This window comes from Embiotoca jacksoni, unplaced genomic scaffold, assembly GCF_022577435.1.
Source record: "Embiotoca jacksoni isolate LCO1_2020_lvr unplaced genomic scaffold, fEmbJac1.0.p SCAF_4, whole genome shotgun sequence".
Taxonomy (NCBI): Eukaryota; Metazoa; Chordata; class Actinopteri; family Embiotocidae; genus Embiotoca; species Embiotoca jacksoni.
The window spans coordinates 9,580,266-9,602,500 of NW_027185392.1; the positions used below are offsets into that span (position 1 = coordinate 9,580,266).

The following is a 22,235-nucleotide window of genomic DNA, read 5'->3' on the forward strand; positions in this document are numbered from 1 at the left end:
CAGGACGGTCTCACATTTTCTTCCGATGCTGCGACTTTCTGTTTGAAATAAATTGCATTTGAAAAGTTTTTACTTTTTGGCGACGCGTCGTCCAGCATCCATGTGAAGATCGTCTCGTTTTTGGAGCCAGCTCAGCGCGGAGCTTCACTCAGGTGTTCAACTCCACGGGGGAAGCGCGTGTCGTCTTTTTACTCTTCTTGCCACATATTTCATCGAGCTGGCACGAGGATTGCTCTTTCTTCGCTTTTTTTTTTTTTTTTTTGGTGCTTCGTTTCCAGTATCTCCACTTTTATCCTTTTTTTTTTTTTGAAAACTTTTGATCGTTTTAATTTCACCTCCTAACTTTATTGGACATATCAACACCAAGCGGCCAAGTTTGAACAGGTATGTGCATATTGACATATTTTTGGGCCGCATTTACTGCATGAATTTGAGCTCAAGCTTGCTGGTTGGTGTACGTGGTCGGTTGACACCTTTTGAGTCTGGGCCAAGTGGTGGAAGTGAGCCCAGTCAGAGTTGGACAGCCCCAGCAGCTGTTGACATGTCTGACCTCTGTTAAGCACTGCAAACTAATGACATATATCCACCAGAGGTGTTTTGAAATAGTTTGGCTGCTCAGAAGTCACTTATTGTTATTTTCTGACATCTCTTGGCATCTTAAAATATGACCCAAATACACTATGAATAAATTTAGCACCACCACATACAATAATTTCATTGCACAATTAAAGTCACCGCCTTGCCGTTGTTAAAATAATCAAGATTTTGTCACAATGTGTGTACAGCAACCTGTGTGTTTTAAGTGTCAGTAAAACTTGCTGGCTCAGCGGTTTTCTGCTGTTGACTTTTATGAGTAGTTAAGTCCAAAAACTTCAAGTCTGCAAGGCATTTACAGCAGTTTTACGAGAGTGCTTTCAGATAGAGACTTTATCTTTCGACACTTTTGTAGCTACTTCTGCAGCTGCATCTCACCTCCGACACGCATACATGCTGCATGCAAATGAGGATTTCATCAAATTAACCGCACTTTTGTTTTTCTGACTGTTCTATGTGACTCACCCTCTCAGTGCAAAACACACACAGTTGCTTCATCACTTTTTAGCCACAGCCACGCTCGATCTGTGTCAAGAGTTTGATGTTGACTAGTCAGTTTCTAACTTGTAACCCACCAAACAAATGCGCTTTAGCATGCAGCTGTGCATGCTGCTTTGCAAGCAGATATCTCCCAGCAGGAGCTCCAGACATGGCTCATCTTCCGTCAGCCTGAAGGAATAGAAGGCATTGAGGGCTGAATCCAGCGGGTGGTACTCAGCTCTGGCTTAGTTTGGTTTTCAGGAAAGAGTTTATTAACAAGCATGCTTACGTCACAGGTTCCAAACAGGAGTTGCACATAAATGAGCTCGTAGAAATGGAAGTGTGACAGTAGGCAAAGAGGCCAGCTGATTCCAGATGAGCACTGCTGTTTTATGTCTGAGTAAAAAAGAGCCTCGATTTGGTCAGTTAGCTGTTGTCACCTTCAGACAAACCTGTTGTATGATCCTCCATCCAAGGATGTATAACAAAACTGCCAAGACTGACATGCTGTAAATTGTTTGTGTCAACTGTAATTGATCTGGGCAGTTTTGCAAGTACTCTGCTGCGGTTTTTTTTTATATATCAGCTCGATGTCTGTATGGGACTGATTTGTCATTCTGTTACAGTGGGATCAGATTTAGACTAAAATGACGAGCAAGACCAAGTTTCACTCTGTCACGCTGCTGTCGCATTTCTAGCTGTCTGACCTCATTTTCTGTTCTTCTGTTCTTCTGCAGTGACACTTTTTGCCTTAATTACTCATGAAGCTCACTAATGTTTACTGTGATTAGGCAGACGGCACATGTATCTACTCCAGTTTTTGAACTTTGAAGTATTTCAGCGTGAAAAATGCATTTAATCTTTTTGAACTCTGTTTTTGACCAGGGTGTTGGAAGTATTTGTGGCATTCTGGCTATCATCAAAAAGTTTTCTTTTCTCTTTTTTTTCTTTATGCATAGGAAAACAAAAAGTAATGTATCTTCTGGTGGCCTGTTTGTTAATGTTCAGCTGAAAAGTTTTGTCTTTGATGCATAAAAAAATACAGCGTAGAGCCCAGGTTGATGGGCTTGTCACTTGCAAAGCAGTTTAGTTTTGATATGAATCTGCAGAAATCTACCGAAAAGTACAAAGAGGAAGAGAGAGGGGTAGAGTGGTGAGATAGCAGCTAAAGACAGATAAAAGAGCATGAGAAACTGTGTGGTCGTCAGCACCACCAATCAGCAAGAGTGTTATCTTTTCAAATCTTGCTGAAAAGAGCAGGAGAGAGTCAGACTCTGACAAGGCAGAGGGAGATTAAAAAGCAGACAGATAAAGGGGAGGAGACAAAAGAGTAGCTGGGAGTGATGAAATCCACCACTTCTTTGCCTGGCAAACTGGGTGATGGATGAATTTTCAGCAGGAGGGAAATTACTCGGTCACATCGCCTGCAGCATATCTCTCTGTTTGACCATCCTCAGTTTAAGTGATATTGGATTCATACACATCTCTTTGCCCCTTTGTATGGCATTGTAACCAGAAACCCAACTCTGTTATTGTTGGTACATTTTCATATTTCAGCTCACCATTTACATGGGGGGATTTTTGTTTTCTTCATTTAAAGTTTGTGCTGTGGAGCGTTGCCTGACTAATGATGCACATTGTGTTATAAAGTTTTAGAGTTGTACCTTGCACTTTATGTGATGTTGCGACTGCTCTTTTTGTGTCTGCGTGCAGAGTGCACAAGCACACCTTGCTTCATGTTATTATAATGGTTATTATTTGGCTCCGATGGCAGAGGATGCACAAATAAGGTTCAGCTGGAAACAATAGATGACTAAGCTAATGGCCACATATAGCTGTGTAAGTTTTTGTGCCTCCGCTCTGGCGACAGCTGTGGCTGGAGGCGTTGTGTTTTTCAGGTTGTTCTGCCCCATGTGATATCTCATGAATGCCTAGAGGAAATTTCTCAAACATTCCTTTGGACTGAAATCGACTTTGGTTGCCAAAGGTCAAAGGGCACTGTGACCTTACAAAAAACACATTTGTGGCCATAACTCCAAAATTGAGCTGCAAATGTCTAAAAGGATAAAAAAAATAAAAAAAAAATAAAAAAAAATGAAGTGAAGACATTTCATATCCAAAAGGTCAATTTCAATGTGACATCACAATGTCTGCAGCATTTTTTTTCTGGCCAATCAGCACCATAACTCAGGAAGAGAAGGGAAGATTGTGACCTTGTTTCACATTTTTTCAGATACAGATTTTTGGTGTCCATCTTGAAACTGCAATGATTTTATAGATCTTCTGTGCTGTCTGGTTGAAGGTATGTGTGACGCATCTGTGTTTTAGACTTTGTAGTTCCTTTGCAGAAACATCCATATTTGAAGCATATGGCCAAGCATGTAAACACGTATAAGGATTCTCTCAGAGTCTTCACTTCTACATTATATAAGTCTGGAGAGACATGAATGTAAACTGCAAGCTGACTGGTTGGTGGAGGCATACAACCGTGAGACTGTCCTTCTAGTTTCTTTTTCTTGTAGTGGCAGAGAGATCTCATCATTCAAATTTGTTCCCAAGGAAACAACTTTGGCACAAACTGCTGTGAAAACTCACAATCACGGTTCATGGAGTCTTTGGTGAGACTTTGGCAATGCAACTAAAGTTGGAATATTCTGCAACTCTGTTTTTCCTATTCCCACTATAAGTTTGTTCGGTAATGGTCATTGGAAGAGCCTACCTACACCGCAGTTGCAATCCTCACCAATTCAGTATTGCACTTGCTTAAAATTGGGAAACATGGGAAGGAAACCCTGTTTTCATTCTTTCATACTCCCTGTTTGACAAAATGTGAAGCACAGTTTTTGACAAAGGCTTTCTGTTAAAAATCTCTTTTTACCCTGGTTAGGATAACCCTGATAATATCACCCATTTTTTTTTCTTCACACTGTAAAGAACTTGTCAGAGCTAGTGAAAATGCTAATACAACTGTTTTTTGTCCACATAATGGATAAACTGATGTACTAAAATGGGTAGAAAGCCCCTTTAGGTAGATTAATCTCAGAGTATTGCAGTCAGTGTTAATATAATGTGTGATTAGCTAATTTTCAGTATTGGGAAATGTTGAAATAGAGACATATCAGCTCACTTCCCGGAGAGCTCACCTGACCTCCAGCATGTTTCTACATTATGTCACCATGTCAGTGACAACATGCCTGAGATTCCTGCCATGCCCCAAACTCAACTGAACTGTAGTGAGAGTTTCATCCCTTGTGTCGTGTTTAGGCACAGATGGCAGGTTTTCCGCCAGCGCTCTTTAAATCATTGTGTGTGCATCTTTGTGTGCGTTTGGTATTCCTTTCATTTGCAATAATCTGTTGATTTAGAGTCTCAGAAATCCTGGCTGGCAGTTGGTAAGGGCAGGAGGAGGACAGAACAACATTTACTATCTTCAGTTTACTCTGTCTGTGTCTTACACATGCCTTTCTTTTGTCACCACCAACAATTTATTCATCAAGCAGACAAGGATTAGACAGTTAAGTAATGTGTTATGGTTCTAAGGAGATAACTTCCAGAAAGCCCCGAGCCATCTGACAGCATTATTTTTTAGTTCTTAGCTTCACTGCATTTAACAACACCTCTGTAATTAATCTATTTTTAAATTCTACTCTCAGATTGCTGTTTCCATTAAACTGTTCCCTGTTCTTAGTAGCTTTTACATATTATATATCAAGAGGAAACTTGATTAAAATAATTATAATTTGTATAAGTATTACGCAAAACAAATTTAGAAAGCCACTGTTTAATTTAGTCTGCCTATTCGGATCAACATCCAACAGAAATTATTAATCTAAAACAAAATAATCTCCAATTTCTGCTAATCTATAAATTAGTGAAGCAATTTTATGAGCAAGAATGCAAAACATTGTGGGATTCCAGCTTCTCAGTTGTGAGGATTTGCTGCTTTTATGCATGTGATAGTAAACGGAGAAACAAAACAAGTGATTGATGATGTGGCAAGGGTTTTTTGCAATATTGATAATTTTCTGACATTTCACAGACCAAATGATTAACAGATAAATTGAAAAAAACTGAGGTAATCAAGGATAATGAAGGTGGTCAGGAGCTGCAGGTCTGATTCAAACACGAGGACAGTTTGGTGTTTCGATTTCTGTGTGAATGAAACAAAGGAGATAACATAAATAATGCAATTTAAAGACGTCAAACAACAACAAATACACATGGTTGCGTTACTAGGTTACGGGTTGGCCATCAAGTACAGCACAAAGGTAACAGAAGGATCACACTGCTGCACACTGTTATGCAAGCGCTAACCTGAAAGATATCGCTTTAACTGAAGTGTAGCTGACTATTTTAAATGCTAGCAGTGCATAGGTGCACATTAAGAATAGGATACGCTTTAACTTGCATACCCAAAATTTAACACAACTAAACATTAATGAATGTGGAAATTTGGTGCTCGTTGTTTGTTGTGCCTATATCTCCATTTGCAGAAATTATAGTGTTCTCAAAATTTAGACGGTGCCAGAAAGCTGTCTAGGCAGCTTTCCAAAGCTCCAGCTAATGTGTGATGTTGTTGTCTTGTCAATTATTTAAAATATGGCTCATCGTTGCCAATTCACAACTAATTTTGAAGAACCACACCTGCATAAAATGCCAGTCACAAATCTGCATCCCACACTGAAATGAGCCGATTTACGGCTAAAGGGTTTTGGTCTGCGTTCTGGCAGAAATTCATGTCGCATATAGAATATGAACATTCTTTTCATCCTCAGAAGAGGCTTGGAGTTTCTTAGTTTCTTGTGCTGTTTTCAGGCATGCTTTTTCTTTGCATTCAGTTAAACAAAAATAGTCCACCTCTTGCTGCAGTGCTTACCACTGTTTGCTGTGACTACTAGGTGGTTTTCTCTCAAGTCTGATTATATAAATCAGCAATACCTAGGAAGGGGCCTATTCAGAACCCTTCCCATCTTAAATACGTGGACTGTTCAGACTGACAGAGGATCACAGGATTTTGAGCTACTTAAGGAACAAGTTGCTATAATCTCCTTTTACCATGTATAATAATACCCTCGATATTTATTTTTTAACAATGTAGCCAGCCATTTTTTGGATGGTTTAAGAAATGACTGCGTCATGCCTAGTTATCTTGAAGTATGCTGACGTGTTTATTCCCCCTCTTCTTTTGTTTGATATCCATTAATCGGTGCAACCAGTCACACAGCTTGTCACATGAGACTTTTAACTATTTCTACATAAAAAAATTATTGTGTATAAGGGAGTCTATCTTCTCCAACATTTGTTTATTACCTTGGTGTATTGACCAACACATGAAGAGCACTATCTGTTGGTGTAGACAACGGAGGCATTCCTCTGTACCAGCCTGTTGACCCTGATTCATCCATGGTGATTGGTTAAGTGATGTTGACAGAGGTGTTGTGTAAACCATCTAAGACCTTTAACCCCGGTACAATTGGCTTTGGAAGCAGATATATCTTATATAATTTTGGTACTTAAATTAGTTGTCATGGTGTAGTCAACCTTTCTTACATTTATGTTTTACAAGTTCTTGGTGTGAATTCCTCCTTCATCATCTGTAACCTCAGAGAGTGTTAACAGCTGTGGGTTGAAGGATCAGTGTGTTGTCTGTAATGATTGGCTGGAATTGTGTTTGCTTGTCCACAATGATAATGTGGAAGGAGGGAAGTTAAACATTACATTGTGCGGCTAGACATTTACAAGGTGACTTTAGAGTAGATTTAAACAATCACTTTGGTTCGACATTGCAAGGTCAGCTGATAGTGAATGATTGTTGTATCTTAAAGTTATTTTAAAGCAAGAAATGTAGGTGTTAATGAGTTTGTTGAGAGTCAGGTCTATTGTACCTACAGATTGTTTTTGTGCTGCGTTGTCCTGGCGTTGTTTAAATAGGTTGCGGGCTGCTGTGTGTTATGTGAGAATATGTGTGCAATTGTGACTGAGCTACGAGGCCCAACGGCACATCAGGCCTACAGGCTTTTGACTCAATGACAATAGCGAAAATGAACCGAGACCGGATTACACCAGTCCTACATTCCTCTCCAAACCTGTTTCACACACACACACACACACACACACACACACACACACACACACACACACACACACACACTAATCCTGCACACACAGACAGACGAGTCACTGAAGCAAGCCAATGCATGTCCTGCACACTCTTACTCGAAGTGTAAAGAGAACAGTAACCAACAAGAATAGTCTGCTTGTGAGTACATCAAGAGTCAGAAAATTCATTAGTAGAAAATCCTAAAATAACTTTATGAAAACGAGGTCAAATCATTGATAAGAATCACCATGAATGAGTTCCACTGTGGCTCATCAGTTCTGCTCCCACACTATCGTGTGCTAACTTGTGAATAAATGAAGTCACCAGCCAATCTGCATTAACATAACCGCCAAGCTCGACATTTTTAAAATGATCAGTTTTCAATTTAGATTGAGTTCACAGGTATTGTTTATTGTATTCCGTTGCACTGTAGGAACACCACCTGTCTAACCCTGCTTTCCGTTAACACAGTAGAGCATCCTCCTAATGGACAGCGTGGTAAATGATTAAACCACAGAGCTGCAGGAACAAATAACCCACAGCCAGCAGTTTAAATGAAGATCCATGCTGACAATATGCAACAGTAAGTAGATGAGACGGGGGCTCTTTTGGTTTAAAAAAAGGTCACTTCCCTTATTTCGGTGACATTTTGGTTTTGCACCATGCCTTAAAAGTGTTTCTTTTTTCATGAAAAGGACAAACTGAGTCTATGTAAACCTTGTTGATGCTTCGCTGTCACACCTGGTCCACAGTGAAGAAACGTTATTTTTTTTTACGATCGATTAATCTGCCAGTTATCTCCATGCTAAATTAATGACATTTCAAACAAAAAGGTTTATTATATTTCCCCAACAAAGATAAACTACATATTCCTGTATTGAAATAACTGGAACAGAAAATGTTGAATTATTACTTCAGCTAGTACGCAGTAGTCCAAATTGTAACAATTTTCTGTTCATGTATTGAACAATAATTTCCGTTTGACAAAAACATTACAGTGCACGGGCATTTCTAAAGTTGTGTGACTTTTTCAGGCACTCTGTTTAAAGCTAAGTTAGGTAGTACACTGTACTAAATGGAGACAAGGGAGCAGCACGTATTTGATAATTCATGACTTGATTGTGAAATTCCAAAACATTGTTATCACTTTTTTTCCTTTTCAGAAAATGGCATGTTTTAACTGTGGGTGCACCATTGTAGGAACAATTACTGTGACACTTAAATGCTTATAAAACCTCTGTGTATGTGTCTGAGCTGTACTGATAAAATGGAGATGGGCACATTGCGAAATGTGTCGGTGAGAATTTGATGTGTGCTGATAGATTGTTTATGTTGTGTCACAGCCTCAAGTGTCTTGTCAGGACTTGTCAGAGCAGGTGTCTCAAGCTCTGAGCCCCCTCTTCACATCACTTCCTCAAGGTCTTGTTCTCTCACTCGTCTTAACCTCTCTGGTTCCTTGCAGGATGCCTGTGTCTTATCTGTCTCTTGTTCTTGTCTTTCAGTCTCCCCTCACATTTCCCACTCCTAAAGCTTTATCCATGTACTTCTCATGATTTGTTTTCTGTGAGTTAGATGAGGCAGGTTATGAGGACTGAGATAGCTTCAAATTACAGGTACATGTAAACTTCTTGAGACTTAAAGTGCAATATACATGTCTTGGATGACACTTGCCTATGTACTAAATTCACTGTAAACGGCTCTAATGGTTATAATGACAATCAGTTAGTGGCTAATCGAAACGTTACCCTTTTTCTGTGTTTCCCATGAACCCTCAGATAGCCTATAATCCTCACTCCTCTGCAGAGTGTAACACCACACACTCTGTGCATTCCACCTCAGGGTTAAAACACAGTTTCCCCCTCTTATCATAAACACTAATACGTGTCTCAACTATCTGTGCACCGTGTTTTTGGAGATAAAGCTGCCGAAAGAAGGATTTTGTGAATACCAAAACACTGGAAGCTCAGTGATTAACTGTCTTACAGTGTAAGGGGCAACAGATGATAACCCATTGTCCAATGTCCTGAAGTCATGTGAGTTCATGATTGAATCTTCATGTAAACAAAAGGCTGGGTGGCAAACCAAAAATTATCCAGCGCTTTCATGTTAGTATGTTTGGAATTTTGTAAACATAATTTCGAAGGGTTACACCTCAGCCAGGCAAAATGGTTGAATTCTTAACCATACTGTATGTTCTGTATAGTGACATGGAAAAAACATTAAATACAGTATATGCAAAGTGATTTTTAAGGCATTAACTGTGTTACACTGTTGTATTACACGAAACCAAAGTATTTAACAACTGACTTTGTTCAATTTTAATTGCAGTTTAATCAGAGTCATGAAGTTTATAATCCTTCAGAATTAAGTTCTGGTTAATTAGGAAAAGAGTTATTAAGGCATTGAACACTCCTTGGGTAGCTTCTCATTTAGAAATACAACCGGAAACAACCTTCATAATAGTTGGAACTGCTGTCTGAATTTATGCTCCGTGTTCACACTTCTAAAACTGAACCATTCTCAGAACTGCGTCCAGTTGCACCAGTGCAACAATCTCACTTCTTCACATTCGGATTAAAAAGATAATCCTACGTGTTAATCATACTCAGTGAGCCAAGATGACTCATGCACGCTGCATAGCGCGTTATTCTTCAGCTTTGCCATGCATATGTATGTTCCGGATGACCGTGCTAATCTCTGCAGCCCCTCTGCTGATTTGATGAGTGGATGACAAGGTTTTTACAAAGGCTTCACCATGCTGTCGCTTCTGATTTGTTGCTCATCTTAATGGCTGTGGAACTGATTTTCTCACCCCAAATCCTCCTGGACTTAATATTTTAAACTTGCGAGGCAGATGGCGTTTTTGACACAGCTAGTGATCAGAAGTTTGCCCATATTGGGAGCCACTCAGAGGGCAGTATCAAGCAGTATGTAGCCATATACAGCATTTAGACTTATTTCAGCCATCTGTGTGTTTGTCTGAAAACATAATGGCTGCACAAACTTTGGTTCGACAGCAAAGACTATGTCAGTAGGCACAGTGCGGAAAACCAGGTATGGAAGATACAAGATGGTGTTTAGTTCATAATGAGCAATTACTGCACTTTGTGAGCTATTTGTGATGTGAGCGAGGATAAACACATCGTAGGAGTGTAGGGGAATGCAGCGTGACCTGCTGTCAGTCACTACAGCCACATGAAGTACTTATGTGGGATGACTGTCTGCTAAACTGACAAATGAATCAGTTATCTGTCAGCAAAGATGTGTCATATTGAATCGTTCATGACAATATTGGTTGATTTTTAGAATTCATGTTGTGATGTTTGTTACATGCATAATTTACACACGGCAATAACAATCTTGGCTGAAAAGCGGCTCCACTGTAGAGGAGTTGGTTCCAAAAAGGGAATGGACTTCAGTTGTCTGGAAGTGATTTGGTTACAAAACATCAGATGTACAACAACCTATGTAATCTATGTTAGTTTTCAATGAATATTATAACACAAACTTTTACATTTATGCCGATATATAAATCTATCACATCTTTTTGTGAGAACTGTTTTCTAAGTTAATATTTTTTAGCATTATTGTCAAGAATATACCCTAAAATATGTCTGTCATTGCCGTCATCTGGCGTTTGTCTTCATGTCTCCACCTTTTGGTTTCTTTGTAATTTGTCGGGTTGAACATACCAGGCCTGAATCTCCCCCCGGTTCAGACTGAATGGACTGAACAACAGGTGTGAAAAGGACCAGAGAAAATCCCAACAGAACTGACAGTTAAACCTTGAAACATCCAGGTCGCATTAGTTTCTGAATCAGCACAAACAGAGATCAGATGGAGTGCTGCGGGTGTGTGCTTTGTTTATAAGAGCTCCTGCAGAAGGATATTGTGGACAGAGCCCGGCAAAGACCAACCTCCCTCTTGCTGAACAGAGACTCTATTGTGTGTGTGTGTGTGTGTGTGTGTGTGTGTGTGTGTGTGTGTGTGTGTGTGTGTGTGTGTGTGTGTGTGTGGCGTGTGTGGGCGTGTGTGTGTGTGGGCGTGTGTGATAACTGAGAACACCACTGATCCCCCCTCAATCCTTTTTATATCTGTATGACTTAAGAGACAAAATGAGAGCAAAGAGAATTTGCTGCTTTGAGGTGCTGTTGTTTCATCACTGTCTCTTCTCTCAACATTGTTTAGTCAGATTGTCAGTGCATTAAACTTGAGTTTCACCTCTTAACAGCAGGACCTGTTGGAAGATTTATTTTGATACTCCCTTACAGTGATGCCTTTGATGCGCTCAAGTGCTTACGTTCCTTTGTGATCATATCGTACATATCTGTGGAGTTTGTACACTGATAAATATGGGATTGGTAGGTTAATGGCTTTCTCTGTGCTTTAAAATGCACGCATTGTTTGAGCCTCTGCGTTACGTCTAGCATCTTGCGTAGCGTTTCTGTCTGAACGCAGTAGGACTGTCGTGCCCATGAAGTGCAGCGGCGATAAATGACTTGGAGTAACTGTGATATATGTTATTGATTTTGATAATCCCCAGCATGCTCCAAAGTCCACCAAACTGTTGGCTCTGTGACGTAGGAGGCACACACGCATCTCACAGTAACCTATCAGTTTTTCCAACATACACACACACACACACACACACACACACACACACACACACACACACACACACACACACACACACACACACACACACACAGCAGTGGAATGCAGTGTTTTCATTCCCCCGACCCGGACTGTCAATCATTGGAACTTGGCCGTGTGTTGTTGCAGTAGCACCATCCAAGACACACAAATTCCACCCATACCACCCACACGTGTACAATACACTCACATTACACACAAAAACTCTCTCTCCCACTATGTCAGATTTATTTCTATCAACTACGCAGGATATCCATCTCCAATAATGCGGTTTCTGCTGCAAAGTCTGTAAAGCAACTGAAAATCAATAGCTGATGAAAAAGCACTTTACAACAATTCGCTCTGTTCATCCCTCAAACCGGAGAGTAATTGCCTCTTTAATTCCCCCTGTGTCCGATTGAAGTTCTATCCAGGAATTTGTTTTACAGTTAGCTTGCTGGCTGTTGAAGTCAGGCTCTTCCTGAGCTACGGCCAGTGACGACAGCAGAGGATGCGCGGGTTCAGAGATCAGGGTTGATGAGATTGCTTGTTCTGTCGCTAATCTGGAGGATGATGCTTGTGCCCTTCCTGTTTCCAAACACACGGGTGGAAGGATATTTTCAATTTACAGTGGCCTTGGAATACTTTGTCTGTCTCAGTCTAAATAGCATTGCTAAAATAAAAATAAAATAAAAAAAACTTCAACTTTTCTGCTCCTATCTTCTTTCAGTCTTTTCAGTTCTGCGGTGTAAATGCTTCTATCAAGTACTCCGCTCCTCAAGGCTGGAAAGAACTCCAGCAATGTAGAATAGAGGCAGCATAATGGGACATGCAGAACCAACATTGTAAATGAGCCTTAAGCAGATGAACTACACTTCAAAGCAAAGTTGATTGCAATGTAGAATCACTAATACAGGTGTTGTAAATGAATAAAACTATCAATTTCAGAACTCAGCTTTTAGTATATAATTATTATTATTACCAGCTTCCCACTGTCTGCTCACTCTCTGTTTTTCTGATAATCTCCCACGTCATTCCCTCCATATCTCCAAGAAATGGACAAAAAAAACAGGCTGGCCAGCAGTGTAATTGCATCATCACACAAAAACAAAATGTCACTGGGGGGGCCTTTTAATGACTCCCTCCACCCACTGAAGCCTTTTTAGCAACTTGCTGTATGTTGTGTACCCAGTGGCCAGTATTTACAGGTTTAGGAGACTGTTGCTTCTCAATAAGCCTTTTGTCTACTGTCCTTTACTTTGTTTCTATTATATTTAGCATATAATGTCTCCCTTCCTTCAAGCTGATTGTACATCAGAGAGGTTTTGTCAATAATTTATCACAGTCTAGCGATGCTGGAACTGAGAGGTGCCCTGTGTCGCTGTCTTGTTAGCGTCTCATGGCCGAAAGTTCAGTTTTCATGCTCCACTGCAGCTTGTGTCCATCCCCGTGAAGTCACAGTCAGTGACCCGGTACTCTTACCTGCCTGGTCACGTGTGCTCTCATGTTCATGGTTTTAGGCAAGTATTATGTTTGTCTAAGAAACTAGCGGACCCTGAAAATATCCTTCAGATTCTCGTCATCAGTGCACTGACAGTTTATCTACATTTCATGTCTCGAAGATATAGGGTTGGACAATATATCGATATTATCTCCTGATATGAGACTAGATATTGTCTTAGATTTTGGATATTGCAACATTGTTGTATGGCTTAAATTTAGTCTTTTCCTGGTTTTAAAAGCTGCATAACAGTGAAGTGACTGTTGTGGTTGTTCTATTATTTGCCTTCATATTACAGCCACATCATTAAAGGGTATTTACTAAAATTTTATAAATATTTTGTGAAAGCACCATTCCTCATCCCTACCATATTGTTGCACTATTGATATTGAGGTTTTTTGTCAAAACTATGTTGATAATTGAATTTGTCCATATTGCCCAGCTGTATTTGAAGAAAGTGAACACCACTACCATTCTATAAACCAGCTAATGCAGTGCAACATGAAGCCTCGGCGGTATGTAAGTGCTGCCTATCAGCTAACACTGATTGTACTGATTACCTCTCTCACAGTCTTTCCAGAGACCTTATTTTTAAGCCCACAAAAAATGAAATGGTAATGCTTTGGCTTCTGTGTTATGTGCTCAGGCTGAAAAGACTTTTCTTTACATTGACGCTGAGACTTGAATTTAGCTGAACACCAAAATAGTTCGTGTTTGTTGTAGTTATTCTGGTCTTTTTATTTACAAAATAAAACACTGCAGTGTCTTCCTTTGTTGGAATCATAACTCTTCTTAATTTTCATTTTGATGTACAGTCCATTGCTTGTGAGTGTGTGTCAGAGAAAGCCATGAACTGTGAGCTGTGATGCTAAATTATTCTTATAATTTTCTTTCCAGACTCCCTACTGTTCTTCCGTCTGTTCCCATAGAGCTAATGTCACTACATTGGCACTTGGCATATAGACTTCACGACACTCTACTAGACAAATATACATTGTTATATAAACATGCACACATACACCGAAGGCAAATATGCACAACATTCTTGTGCACCAGGGCAGGAGGAATGTTTGTAAAGAAACCCTGCTGACAGTTTGCAGTGAGACTTGAATGACTGAGAAGCAGCTGGACTTTCTTGGCCTTCCACTGAACACAGCACTAATCCTTACATGCAACAGGGCTGCTCGTAATTATTTTCAGTTAATCTGCCTATTATTTCCAGTTAATCAATTTAGAGCTGAAACATCAATTACCTGATTAGTCACTCAAAAGAAACTGAATTAGCAACTATTTTCAATTTGGAATCAAGTCATTTTTCAAGCAGAAATGCAACATTTCCAAGCTGCAGATTCTTAATTGAGAGGGATTACTGCTTTTTTTTGTGTGTTATGGAGTTGTAAACTAAATCTCTGTGCTTTGAAGTGCAACATGTCACATTTAGTTGATCACAGCAGTAATAGAATAATTTAGAATGATTAGTCAGTCATAAGAATGATTATTGGTCACAGCCTTACATCAACTGATCATTTAGTTTAATTAATATCTGAAAAAGGCGCATTGGGTTAATGTGACCGAAAACTACAGTACGGTATAGATCTGTAAATGTTTACATTTAGAAGCTGAAACCTGCATTTGTCCTTGATAGTGGACTTAAATAATCAGTCTTTTATCAAAATTATCGACTCTTCGTTTGCCCAAGAAAGGCCTTTTTCCAGTGTTGACATTTTGACTCGGTTTGTATGTTCTATCATAAATAAATATAATTTCTACCCATCATTTAGACCCTATTTAGTTTTATGGATTTATACACAGAAGTTATGAATGAAGAACTAAGTCATGCGTGGGAAATGCAAATTATTTGCGGTGAGAGGAGAGTCCAAAACCTTGCTCCTTGGTGCTGTAGCAGTTAACGATCAGCTTTTTTTTTTTTATGAGGAGCCGTGCTTCCATCACTGCTAATAAACTACATTCGGTACATGTACCATTATTACAAAAGGGGGTGGAGGGATAACTATGCAGGAGAGAGCAGGACAGTGAGAGAGAGAGGAGCCATCGCTAACGGCTAAGGTAAGGTAACAACTGTGGCATCAGAGAGAAAGCTGCTAAAAGGCAAGAGCTGCGAGTGTGCGAGCAGAACTAGTTTAAATGTCCAGTGGGTAATTAGCCACTGTGATGAAGAATAGAGCAGCAACAAGCTACCAGTAACACACACATGCCTGAAACTGGAAATGAGACCATTATCTGAGCACAGCAAGCCACTCTGTTTGATGTTGGAAACAACTGAAGCCTATTCTTGACCAATTTATATTCAATATAGACTTTTTTTTTAATATATATTTTTCATTTACATGAATTGCAGCTGTATATTTTCAAACAGGGAAGGAAACCCTGTATTTGAATTTTTTTTTTTTTTTTTTACATCGCAATCTGTTTGAATAAAAATGCTTGTGACATTTCATATTGGCTTTGACTTGCAAATTTACATTTAGCCCTCTTTGTAGAAAATACAGAGATCGTGTGTCGCAATTCATCCAAAATATATCAGAATGTGACTTTTGGTCGATATCACCGAGCCTTAATTTCATCATGTGACATTGGGGGAGGCACAGGTGTGAATCATAAAATTAACAATGTCCAAGTTCCATTAAGCTACTTCAGTTTCAGGGTCCCGGTTCTGTGCATGTTGACCCGCTGCCACACTGCTGCTGCTTACAGGTACACGTCAACAGAACAGAGCTGCTGTGGAATGATATCAGAAACACCTGTGCTTTTCTGACTCCGGCAAATCAACATTTTTACTCATCACTGCAATACTGATATACAGTGTAGTTTTCTCTTCCATTGAGGCCAACATTTCTCCTGCCTCTGCTCTTTTCTTTTGTATTTGCCCATTGTTCCTTCAGTCAATTGTGTGACAAAGTGTGAATGGAGGGGGGTGAAACAGAGGGTGAAAGACTGGGATATATAAAGTGTGTGTGTGTGTGTGTGTGTGTGTGTGTGTGTGCGCGCGCGCCAACATACAACAGGTGTTACAGGTGAACTGATGTCTAATTAAATGCTGTAACAGCTCAGCTACTTTCATGGCAATGTGTCTAATTAGTTTATGACAACTGCTGTCTGGTTCTTGGATATATCGGATATAGAGTGAATTAACAGAGGCAATGGTGCAGTACAGTTTCTGTTCAGTCACAGCACATTTGTGTGTTGCAGCACTCTGAATGCCACAAGATGATCGTGGGAGTTGTGTGAAAATTCACAGTTAAGATGAAAGGATTCAGGGTTAAATTAAAAAATTCACATTAATGAAGCTTCTAATTGGTTTTATGATGTAGAAACTGCCCAATAAAGAACATAATTTATTTATAGGGAATCGTGTGTGATTTATGGTATCTACAGTATTGTCATTAGGGATAGGCATTTTAAGAAAAATTACTATTTGAAATTCACTCTGAACTATTCAACCATCAATTGAGCTTTTTGGGCTCAACAAAAAACATCCAACTTCTAAAACTGTCGCCTTGGACAGAGCTTATGAGAAGCATGTCTTTAGTTTAATCTTTGAGACGATGGCCATTGTTTGTAGGCTCCCTTTGTCTGGCCATTGACAGTGGATGCTTCGTCTGATTGGTGCGTCACTCTAATGTCAGTGCTTTGAAGAAGTTCTGAAAATAATCTTTTTGTCGGCTGTAGTCGTCTTTGCATGTTTCTGCTGTGAGCATCGTGAGCATCCGAGCTCACAGCGCTACACAGTTTTACCTGCAAAGCTCCAGAGTCTGGTAGCAACATGTTCTGCTTCTCCTTATGTTGTTTAATGGTTGGCTGGCAGACAGCTTTTAGGGCAATTACCGCCACCTTCTGATGGTAGTAACGCATTACAACTGGGGCCGGTAAAAACGGGAAATAAGGAAGAATGATAGACAGGATTATTAATAGAATTTTTTTTTATATTTTAATGACTTTCAATATTTAAAAATCATGACCCATCCCTAATTGTCATTGTGATTTTTCCAATATTGTAATTTTCCATTTCAAACTATTGTGTGGCATCTATTGCATGTCTGCCAGTCTTTGAAGAAGGGTCCTTCTTCTGTTGCTCCTCCTTTTTTGCCCCATTGAAGAGGATTTTTGGAGTTTTGTCTGATGGGAATCTGTCATTATTTACAGTGCAGTATTTGTAACTTGAGGCTGTATTAACAAAACTGACTTGGCTTGACGGATGCATTTTAAAATTGTCTACACCAGAGCTTTCTAATCCTGCAGCGGGCTGAAAACCATATTTAAATACTGAATATATTGACCTCTATCCAAGACTTCAAAATAGGTCTTTGGACTAGCTGGGAACACCTCAGGTGGAGTTTGCCTGATCATGATCAAGGTCTTATGGGAAACAGAATAGATTTAATCTACAATCTCTTTGTTTCCTGCCTGTCCTGTAAAACATTCGCTCTTTTTTTTGTGTAACAGGTCATTCGCGTTTTGTGGACAGTAGGGGGTCTGAAACTCCCAGCAAGTGCTACATTTCATGTCCCCCCCATTCCCCTTTCATCTTCTCTCTCTAAGTCTCTTAACTTTTTGACTTTGTCAGCCTTTCCTTCTCTACCCTCCTGGATCATGTCTAATTATCGAAGTCAGTGTGTGTCTACGGGGAGCTCCTCAATACCTCCTCATCAAAGCCTCTGTTTGTGTTTGCTTGTTTATCTCTGGCTGCTATTCTAGGCGCTCTCCTGGAGCCCTGATGAGACACAAGCCTCCACTCCCTACGGAGGCTTATACTGTAAGCTGTCAATGCACCTCCAGTCATTCAAAATCCCACCACAATAAGATTTTGTCTCTTTCTACCCCTGTTGCTCTTGAAGTTTGCATTATCTCACGTCTTTCCATATACTGTGTATGGATATATACTCTCATATGTCTTTGTGCTGATCCTTCCTCTTTGTCTCGCACCCTCAGTTTTTCGGAGTGCAATGAAAGGCACGAGAGTTTGTTCCCCCATCAACATTTTCCTCCTTCCTTCTTTTTCTGCCAATCTTATCTTTTTTCGCCTTCACACAAAGTACACCTAGATTTTCACGCTATTTTACGTGGGACCTTTTTCCCCTGTGGCCCCCACCACCTACCCCACACCTGGAGGCTGCCAAAAGTAATTCTTCAGGTGTTGGGAGGATGAAGTTTCTCACCAAGTTAACTAACACCGCCTGAGGTGTGACTATATTGTAGGAGAGGAACAATGGCATAAGCTCTACTGAGTTGCCTTATAGGGAGGAATGAGAGACCTAATTTGCAGAGTGCGTGTCAGGATGGGAAGGGCGTTTTAGGAGAAATGAGTAATGTGGCCAAGGGTTGGTGTGTCAAAGCATTTTCTGTCAGTGTGTAGTTGTATTTTGGTGTAAAGCTAGTGTCACAAAATATTTTTTTCATGTTGGTGTCCTTACTGTGCTTATGAGATTTTGCAGGTTATGCATCTAGAAAGTGTGTGTGTGTGTGTGTGTGTGTGTGTGTGTGTGTGTGTGTGTGTGTGTGTGTGTGCGTGGTGGGTAGTGCACACACAATATTTTGCGCTTCAAAGCACTGTGATGCCGTTTGGCGACAATAGCTGTGACAGTGTGTCATTTGGTGTGGAATTTTGGGTCCTGCATTACTCGTGTCTCTCCCAATGAGATATCTCGGCCGCCACGATGGCGACATTTTTTGTTGTTGTTGTAGGACACAACTACCAACACACCACCCAAAATTGTCGATGACGAGAAGATTGTTGCTGTCATTGTGTAAAAGCCTTTAATTTCCAACAACACTGTTTTCACTGATGATTCTCCCTAGTCAGATACTGTTCATTAAAAGTCTTTTTTTTTTTTTTTTTTTTTTTTTATGGAACCCACCCAGGGCAGAATGACATGTGGGCCAAAAATAAAAGTTGTTTTTTGCCTGAGAAGTTGACTTTTTATTTTTTATTTTAGGAGGGAAGGTTTTCCTCTTAAAGCAGAGTTGTAGCTTGTGATGGTAGGAGCTGACTAATGACTGAGTTGCCGTGAGCTGGTTTCTATGTATGTCTCTACTCAGTGCTTTCTTATGTACCTCTGAGTTTTGGGGAACTCAAATATTGTCCCATTTAGTGTCAGCTGCAGGGGAAAACAAATACTGCCTGTGCTCGTGTTTTTTTTTTAGCCCAAGGCTGTGGCATGACGACAACAAAAAAGCTTAATGCGGGTGTGGCAGAAGACAATTTCGGTGAGGACTGTGGGTCATAGCGGCTGTGAAGATAAGGGTTCATACTACGTGATACTTGTTCAATTACACGCTTCACAAATAGCAAAGGCTGAAATCCTGCCTCTGATCTCATCGCCATTCAACAGCTGCTTCCTCTGATGTCCTCTGATGCAGCAGGCATGGGACTCCAGGAGTTTGGAGACATGCTGTTTGATTCTCTTCTTCACTCTTTAGACGACAGACACTTTTGCACTCACAAAGACATAAAAAAACCAAAAGATCACGCTTGATAAGATTTTAAGGATATATCAGACATCTGAATTGCTTGTCTTCATTCTTCCAAACCACGTTGTTAACGTTGTGTGTGCGCGTGTATGTGTGTGTCCATCTCAGGTTGCAGTTGTCTTCTATTTTTTTAACCTCTGATATCTAACCTTCGACCCTTTCTTGCTGTGTCACAGGTGCCAGGATGGATGAGGCAGATAAGTACAAACAGCGACTGGAAGCTATTGCTGTGAGTCCACACACACACACACACACACACACACACACACACACACACACACACACAGACTTGCATTTATCTGCATAGACAGTGAAAGAGAGCGTAATGAGACTAAGCTGTGCTCTCAGAGCTGTCCGTAACTCTTAAATAATTGATTGAGTGTGCAGTGTGGTGAGCCCGGGTGTCCAGAGTCCCACGAAAACAAAACCAGTTTGCCATGGGGATGGGTGCTTCGAGCATTATGGGAAATAAAGTATACCTAATGTCAATGGTGGCAGTGTCCTTAAGACAAAAGGTTGACAGGGTGTCCTTGTTTTACTCTTCCCCAGCGATATCATACTCTCTGCTGTCTCTTCTCTTCTTTTGTTTCTGTTTATTTATTTACATCAACTCATTTATGTTTGTCTGGTAATCAGTTTTTCGATACACCTTTGTCTTTATTTGAATAAAATACCTCTCCTGCTCCCACTCCCTTTTTAAATTCTCAATATGTTGGCAACCTTCTCTTTTTTAATTTTTTTTTATTTCCGTCCTTCTTTTGATTTTTTTTTTTTTTCAGGAGAAGCGGCGACTGCAGGAAGAGCAGGACAAAGCCAGAAGAGAGATGGAGGATGAGAAGCTCAGGCTACAGCAGCTCAAGGTCTGTCGCGCATATTCAGAGTGATCTAAAAGGCCTCATTCATCTCCACACACACACACACACACACACACACACACACACACACACACACACACACACACACACACACACACACACGCAGCCCTAATTTCACTCAGCTAAAATCCTCTGTAGACTCATTCCAGCTTGTTAGCAAGCAGATTGCCTGTAAATGTATTTCCCTTTCATACAATCTTTCTCACTCATACACACACATGAACTGTGAGTACAACCTTCCACATTTCCTGGTTCCGCCAATCTCTCGAAAGGTTAGAGGCAAGTCTTCCTTTGTTGAAACCAGTTTTTGTGTGAGTGTTTACACCTTATGCAAGTCACAGAGCTGCCCCATTGTTTCCACATCATTTCCAAACTGCCATTCCCACTTCCTACTCCACTATGTTGTCCTGCCCTGGGGCACATTCTTCAAATTGTGTGAAATTTGTGCAGCAAGTGTGTTTGTGCATGTTTGTGGCAGTGCTCTGCATACACACTCACCAGATCTGTGAGTTTGTGCGCAGTGCTCAAAGCACGAGTTGCATTTCGGAGACCAAAAATCAAGTTGGAACAGGTTTTAAAGATGCATCTTAAATTATTATTCTAATACGTGCTCTTTCACAGGAGGTATTATCATCACAGCTCTTGGAACAGTCATTGGCTTTGACATTGAGCCTAACCTCTGGGTAGATGCAAGTATGTACTAGAAGGGAGCAGCTTATGCAGCTCCTGACCTGAAGGGAAGTTTATAGAGGGCTGTGCCCAGCTAGCTAAATGCACAGGGAGGGGAACAGAGCCAGGCTTGTTCTGCACTGCAGGAGAAAACACAGAGATGGTATTGTGACGCTTATAGTCAAGTAGGCATCTACTTGGATAACATTTGCCAACTTTTGGAGACATGAGGCCATAAGCTGGAGGGGAGTAAAACTGTACATGAGAAGCATGCAGACCCCACCTGGGAGAACACAGTAGACCAAAGTGTAGCTGACGTGAGTACTTTGGACTGGATTTTCATTAAAGGATAGAATTACACTCCTGGTTATTTTTACTGGATATAATTTACTAACAGTTCCCTGCAGTTTATTTCTGCCTGTCAGGGTGAGCTGCAGACAAGCTTTCCTAGAGGTGGCAAGAGTTTAGTGTTTACTACTGAAAGTATATCTTCAATAACATTGAATCTATTGTTGCTTTTGTAGTTTCAGGTGGACTGCAATGAACTATTTTTCACATGAGTGGGATGCGTTTGTCATTGTCACAAATACAAACCACAAACAGCTTTTACAGGGTTTGTGCTAGATGTCAAGTGGGAGGCTGGAACACCTGATGAAGGCTTAAGTGGCGCAAAGGTAAAGAACAACGGAGCAGGGGAAACGAGGCATTGTTTAGAGGATTTAATTATACCAAAAAAACAACAACAATTGGGTCAGACACTTAACGACCTGTTCAGAAGATGATGTTCAGATTATAATCATCTCAACTACTTAGAAGTGCGCTTCTGTTTTTGTAGAGTATGAAAGTAGTTGGTTTGGTCTTCTCTTAGGTGGGCGAGGTAAGCCTCAAGCAGCTT

General features: G+C 40.3%; 1 protein-coding gene across 6 annotated transcripts in view; it reads left to right on the plus strand.

Annotated features, from left to right (window-relative positions):
- Window positions 1-12: 12 nt before the first annotated feature.
- Window positions 13-22,235, plus strand: part of palm3 (paralemmin 3) — a 34,367-nt gene continuing 12,144 nt past the window's right edge. For 3 of the 6 annotated variants that reach the window (XR_011179176.1, XM_069168362.1, XM_069168367.1), the window contains exons 1-3: window positions 13-384; window positions 19,973-20,025; window positions 20,576-20,656. Coding sequence is in view for 5 of the 6 variants with exons in the window: in XM_069168362.1 (XP_069024463.1) it covers window positions 19,981-20,025; window positions 20,576-20,656 (126 nt within the window). In the remaining variant the exon portion in view is untranslated. Of the gene's footprint in view, window positions 385-15,349; window positions 15,375-18,023; window positions 18,082-19,972; window positions 20,026-20,575; window positions 20,657-22,235 lie in introns of those variants that run through there. The other 3 variants (XM_069168363.1, XM_069168364.1, XM_069168366.1) reach the window with 3 other exon arrangements.